At 31.2% G+C, this 7,357-nt stretch overlaps 1 protein-coding gene across 1 annotated transcript; it reads left to right on the top strand.

The window, feature by feature from the left end:
- Window positions 1-1,571: 1,571 nt before the first annotated feature.
- On the top strand, window positions 1,572-4,065 carry LOC108458154 (peroxidase 55-like). The gene is made up of 3 exons (XM_017757439.2): window positions 1,572-2,452; window positions 2,949-3,140; window positions 3,231-4,065. The coding sequence occupies exons 1-3, from the start codon at window positions 2,246-2,248 to the stop codon at window positions 3,804-3,806; spliced, it is 975 nt and encodes a 324-aa protein (XP_017612928.1). The 5' UTR covers window positions 1,572-2,245; the 3' UTR covers window positions 3,807-4,065.
- Window positions 4,066-7,357: the final 3,292 nt, after the last annotated feature.

Below are 7,357 nucleotides of genomic sequence, written 5' to 3'. Positions count from 1 at the left end.
GGGTCAGGATCTAATTGAATAACTGGGTAACGAGTCGGTAACAGTGAATAATAAATTAAATAATATACATTCAAATTATTTTTGAATGCTATTATTTTATTGGGGTACTATTATCATTCTCCTTAACAAGACGAAAAAATACTTAATTGTAAGAAACTAAGATAGGTTTGCAATTTGTTAATATTAGTGAATTCCAGGTCAATTCATTTTAATATAATGGTCAATTGGACATCAATCATTAGATGGTTTAAGCTATGAAATTTTATTAATCTGAGCAAGGATTATAATATTTATACTTCTAACTCATTCTAATCCCTTTTTATTTTAAAATTTTTCACCATTTTCATATATTTGTGAAGTTAGTAACAAATTTTAAATATAAAATGTCCCATTCAACAAAATCTTATAAAAAATGTCATCACTTTGAAGTTTTCTTCTTTTAAAATCACAAAACTTTTAAAATTTTGTTACTTTTACATTTCTAAAATTCAAACTCAAACATATACTACATTTTACAAAATATAAAAATCAATTGTTCTAGCCAGATCAATTGATATTCATTCTTTAAATTGCAATTTTTTTTTTTTGAAAATATGACTTTAGTGGTAGAAACCCAAAGAGAATACTTTTGGATTATGCTCTTATTACTACTGAAATAATGATATTTGATTTATTAATAAAAATAATTATTTGTAGAGATAAAAGTAAATAAATATATAGAAATTCAACTTATTAATTCAAAGATAAAATGAAATAATAAATTATAATTCAACATTTTAAAAATAAGAATACCAATTTATTTGAATATATCGAATCCCAAAATTACATACATTATTAATGATATGACTGAGTGAATTGGATTGAGTTGTTAACAAATTAGAAAAGAGAATCCTGCATTTTGAAGTTTTAGCAGAAAAAATTAAAATATGTCATAAGTTTTGTTATTTTCATAAATTTAGAATTTAGTTTTTATTTTTATTTTATTTTTAGAAAATTAATCATGATTTTAAAATTCAGATCCAACTTTTAACACCGATAACATTATTTTATTAAATTCAGATTTATTATAACGTCATTATTTTTAGATATGTTGTCAAGAAACAAATATATTTTTATTTCAAAATATTACACCACCCAATTTAAAAAATTAAAAGTGTTAGCAATTAAACTTTAAATTTATAGAGAGTTGCATATTTTAACAAAAATATATCCATATATTTTAATATGTATTATTCATAACCATACGTATATATTCAAACCTCGAGAACAGTAATGCAAACCGGAATACAACATTGTAGCAGCTATGGATTTACATATTCAAAGTCGTTAAGCGAGACTCTATTTGTGGAAGAAGAAAAAAATATGGTAGAAAAATCAGTAAGAACAGCTCACCAAAACGAATAACAAGGACGTCATCATACACTACAGTTTCTTAAAGGAAGGTTTTGTCAAAATACGAAACTCTTAAATTAATACCAATACCCCTTTGAGACGCAACTCATTCATGGGGGGGGGGGGGGTAGGTTTAAACTTTTATTCATAAATATTAAGCGTGCTTGTGATTGGAAATTGTAATCCAATTCTCCAAATTTATACATATTCCTGTTTATAAATTTGAATTGAAATTGATAAGACGGTATCATGATTCTGAACAACATTAACCCCGATCATCAAATATGCCCCATGTGAAATCTTACACGTTCTAGTTCAGACACTGATTTGTTGCCATGTCCCTTTCATTATGCACTTCAAGAAATTAATCCAGGTTCATCTTTAAAAAAAGTCTCAGCTCATCTAGAAAATAGGATGAGCTGCAAACACCAAATCATCCACCAAGTCAATTATAGCATTTTTTTTTTTTCAAAATTTAGGTGAAAGGGAACTGCCTTTCTACTACTTGCAACACCCCTTGTATTTGGCTAACTTTTTGGTTTTTTAACAACATTGGCAACTTCAAGTTTTGTAGATATGGATTAATGTGATCTTTGTTTGTACTTAAAAATTTTATTATTATTATAAAAATACTTGCATTATTGATTAGATATTCTAACAAGAAAGGAGGTAAGCATGTTTAGGTATATTAGATTATCTTAGACCAAGTATTAGCTACCAAGGCAAACCTAATAGTTTATTGTTAAATCTGTCCTGTTATATGTTTCTTCTATATATTTGAGTTTCACAGTTTCACTTATGGCTTGTGGATAGGCCGACAGGGAAATAAAAGCTCTAGAGAAAGAAAAAAGAAATGGAGGTATTAAAGAGAGGGTTGGTGTTGTTAATGGTTTTCATGGTTTTTCAGAGAGGAGAGGGGCAATTATTTGAGAATTTCTATAGGGGTACATGTCCGAATCTAGAAATGATAGTGAAGCAAGTAGTGTCCATCAAGTTCAGCCAAACATTTGTTACGATCCCTGCAACGCTGCGCTTGTTCTTCCATGATTGCTTTGTCGAGGTACGTTGGAAGAGTAGCATGATTACTTTAGATGTTGGATGCAGTTTGTCTTTGGTTTCAATGGATTTATGATTTACCTGCAAAATTGTATGTCACCCCTGCATGCATGCTTGTAATGCTCTGTTGCTTCGATTCTTTATTCTTCGTAAAATATTCATGTTTGGCACATATTCGAACACGAATGTTGCTTTGATTTTTTTGAGTATTGGGTAGGTTCTGATCAGGAGTATAATATGGGTATCACACATTAATAGATATATTTACAGTGCAACCATCCTTAATTCCTATAGCCCTGATGAAAAGTAGCTGAAAAAGATCAAAACTTGTTATGGTTGGTGTTTTCCTGTTTCTCTGAATTACTTTTTTTTTAGTCATGGTCATAATTGGAGGCTGATCGACTTGGACATGGTGAAACAGGGAAGGTCTAACAACACATGATATCACCTGTTTTGTTGTCAATAACAGACACATTAATATAAAGTGCTGTCTTTTGCAGGGATGTGATACATCAGTCATGATAGCATCACCAAATGGAGATGCAGAAAAGGATGCTCAAGACAATCTCTCCCTCGCAGGAGATGGATTCGACACCGTAATCAAGGCAAAGCAGGCAGTGGAAATACAATGCCCAGGAATTGTCTCTTGTGCCGATATTTTAGCACTTGCAGCAAGGGATGTTGTAGTACTGGTAAGGAATGCTCAACCATTTTCCTGGCAAAACTAAAACTAGTCCCTCGCAATACATAACCATACTGATTATTTGTGAATAAAATCATAGGCTGGTGGCCCTTCTTGGGAAGTAGAATTAGGACGTCGAGATGGCCTCGTATCCCAAGCATCCAAGGTAGCAGGGAACTTACCAGATCCAGAATTCAACCTTGTTCAACTCAACACCATTTTTGCTAAAAACAACCTTACGCAATTCGATATGATTGCCCTCTCAGGAGCTCATACTCTAGGCTTCTCTCATTGCAATCGCTTTTCGAATCGCTTATACTCCTTCTCTTCATCTTCAGTTGTCGATCCTAGTTTGGACCCAAACTACGCACAACAGTTGATGCAAGCCTGCCCTCAAAATGTAGACCCCAGCATTGCCATCAACATGGACCCTGAAACCCCACTAACTTTCGACAATGTGTATTACCAGAATCTTGTTTCTGGGAAGGGCTTGTTCACTTCAGACGAGGTGCTTTTCAGTGATCCAGCATCTCAACCAACTGTAAGAGATTTTGCTAGCAACCCTGGCAACTTTAATGGAGCCTTTATCACAGCAATGAGGAAACTTGGGAGGGTGGGAGTCAAATCCGGGAATGAAGGAGAGATAAGAACGGACTGCACAAAATTTAATTCATGAAAAGTGGATGAAGATCAAGATGCCTAAAAGTGATTGTGTTCGTGGTGCGTGCTTGTCAATGCATTTAAAGATGGATGCGATTGTTCTTTTCTAAATCATCATAAAATAAAAGGAATACCTTGCTGAAGTAGATTTCAAGACTGTTTATTTGTTCATACATACTGTAATGGGCCAATTTAGCCCGGCCCAAGACAAAGCAAATAAACAGAAAACAATTCAATAAAAAAACAAATTAAATTAGAGTAGTCCATTAATTAAACCCAAATCCAATACAAAGCTCAAGTTGTCCAAAATCAAAATATTTTTAGAAACCCTAGGTTCCTTAAGTGCGCCGCAGCCAACACTCCCATGTACGGCCTCCGTGCACCCATAGCTTGGCTTTGTACCTTCTGTGTCACCGCGTGTCACATCACCTCCTCCATACGCCATAGCTGGCCAAGTACCTGCAAGCAAATGCAAAAAAAACAGCACAGCAAAGAGGAAAAAACAAAAGAATTTGTATTTTCTATTCATTTTTTTTTGTGTTTTCAGCTATAAAAGCCATGTAATAATTAATGTATTTTTTTTTTACACACGCTGAAATACGCATACTAAATAGCAGAAAAATAAAAATAAAAAAAAATTATCGAAAGGTGATTTCAAATCCTATTTCTTTTTTTTTCCCCTTTTTCTTTCGATTTGCTTGCAATTTTTTAGCATGGAAAATGAAAAGAATGCTTGAAACAACACCGATGAAAGCCCATATGTCTCAGAAATATGGTGATTCGGGCTAAGGTTGTTTTCTCTTGTTTTTTCGTCGGATTTTGCTTTGTTTTTTGACAGAATAGTATAGGATTTTAAGTTTTTTTTTCAAAAAAAAAAGAGAGAAAAAGGAGTACACTTACCGAACCTCCGTGGGTGAGGCTTTCTTTGGCAAGATCTAATCGCCATTTGTGCGCCGTCAGCCATCGAGTTGATTATGGTTTGGGCGACTGCTTAATGAACCAAACAGAATGAAGGGTTCTATTTTTTGTTTAAAAAATTTAAAAGGTTATTTGTGCTTTGAAAGGAAAATAAATATAGTGATGTTAGCATCAGAATCAAAAACCACGCCCTTTTGTTTAAAATGGGGAATTTGCGCGCTAGATCCTTCCCCTCGCGCCAACATTCAATTGCGCCTTATTTGTCTTACTTTATTTTTTTTAATTTGGCTCTATAATTTTCTCGTATTTTCATTTTGGTCCACGATATAGCTCAGCGTTTCAGGATCGAGGATATTTCTAGCTTTGGTCCCTATGAATTCGCGCGCATTACGCATTAGTCTTCAGTTTAATTTCAAGAATTTGTAAATTGTCCCTTTTATTTTAATTTTATTTCAATTAAATTTTTCATCATTTTTAATTTTATTTCACATTCATTTTTTAATTCTTGTTTAATTATTTTGTATTTTGAGATACTTTGATAGTTGTGTTTTGTACATATGATTTCTTTTAAATTTATTCACCTACTTTATTATATAATTTTGTTACTTCAAGGAAAATCTTACATGTTTTATGTATATGTAAAGTTATTTTAGGAACTTCATTTTGTATTTATAAAGTTATTATTTTGGAATTCTTCTTTATATTAAATTATTCTAATATTTTATATAGTATCTCATTTAAATGCTTTGATATATATTAGTACATATATAATTTATAGATTAATTTAATCTTAAATGCATTATTAATTTCATGCTATTTTTACAAATTTCTAAATCTATTTATATGTTTTATAAATCTATTATGTGTATTTCCTAATATTATATTTTATTATATATTTTTGCTATCATGCCATATTTTGTATATTATTTAAATTCTCCTTTATTATATGAATATTGTCAATTTTAAACAAATGTTTTTTTTAATATCTTACATATTATTTGATTCAAATGTCTTCATTCTATAACGTCTATTTTAACGATTATATATATATATATATATATATATATATATATATATATATATCGCTAGTTTTTTATATAAGTTATTTCAAATTCATCAATTCATCAATTCATACATTATGTATATTATGTGTTCATCAATTCATCATTATTTTAAAATTGTTTTGTATCATGTTGGCTTCTAATTTCTATTTTGTTTTGTACATTTGGTATTGATTGTTTTATATTATTCCATATATTATTGTCGCATGTTATTTATTCGTTTTTTGTTATATCAATTGTTCTCCATATATGCTTAGAAAATTGGTTTCATTTTGCTTAGATTATTATATTCGATTGTTTGGTTTGATTGATTAAATAAGATTATATTATCTTCATTCATCCATCATCGTATTTTGTGCATGCATATTATCCCATGTTTTTATTTTTCCCTTTTGGTTTATAAATGTCGTTTTATAATTTCCAACTCTTTAAAAGTAATTATTCCATTTTATTTCAAGTCAAATTAATGCGTTTTGAGCTAGTTCTACAATTGTTTATTTGAAAATTTACTAAAACAAAGGTAATGATTGATGTTTGGGAACTCGAGGAATCGTGCCTCGCCATGCTGGGTTTTGATTTTTCGTTTGTCCAAAATAATCAAATATTCCTTTGAAATTTCATCCGTATTTTCTAAATTCTAAAATAAGGCAATGTTCAATGTTTGGAAATTCGAGAAATCGTGTCCTACCGTGCTGGGTTTCATTTTTTTTGTTGGACCAAATAAGCGAACATCCTTTTGTAATTTTCAAGTGTATGGGCTTTTAGAAATCGGAATTGATAGCAGTTTCGAGGGTTTAAAGGATCGAGTCCTAGCGTGCTGGATGTGATACTGTATTCCTTTGAAACAAGTGAATCTTGACGTCTAATTTGAGTCATTCAAGTGTTTTAAAAGAAATCATATTTCAAAAAATTTTTTTTAGACAAAAGATATTATTTAATCAATTCGGTACTAATTTTGGGCATAGCGAGGGTGCTAATCCTTCCTCGTACGTAACCGGCTCCCGAACCCGTTTTCTCAAATTTCGTAGGCCAAAATTGATTTAAATGGAATAAAATATTTTATTAAGGTGATCCAATCACACCAAAAAAAAATATTGATGGTGACTCCAAATTTCGTTTTGAAAAGTCGATCCCCATTTTTTCAAAATAAAATAAAAAAAAATGGTTTCGACAACTTGGCGACTCCACTGGGGATTGAACAAGAGAGTCAAGCCATAAAATTGATTATTTGTTGTCCTTTTGTCAAAGAATTGAAAATTTGTTTTGAAATCATGATTCTTTTGATTGCATTTATTTGTATGATTGTTATGGTTCGAGTCTTATAGAATAATATTGCATTGCATTGCATGACCGTTGTGTTTATACCTTTAAGTGGGAGTAAGAAACTATGCTTTTGTGAGGTTTTTGCCTCCGCATGGGCTAATGGATTGCTTCCGGGATACATCTGTACCTATGATTTCGTGAGATTTTTATCTCTGCATGGTCATAGGGAAATGTATTCCCCTAAACCGAACTCGATCCATATGAGCCTATAATGGATGAGGATTGAAGAATCTATTGGTTCAGGTACCTTCTCTTTAGAATCGAA

This window comes from Gossypium arboreum, chromosome 4 (assembly GCF_025698485.1).
Source record: "Gossypium arboreum isolate Shixiya-1 chromosome 4, ASM2569848v2, whole genome shotgun sequence".
Classification (NCBI taxonomy): Eukaryota; Viridiplantae; Streptophyta; class Magnoliopsida; order Malvales; family Malvaceae; genus Gossypium; species Gossypium arboreum.
The sequence above is the reverse complement of the archived record's forward strand: the minus strand, read 5'-3'. Positions and strand labels throughout refer to the sequence as shown.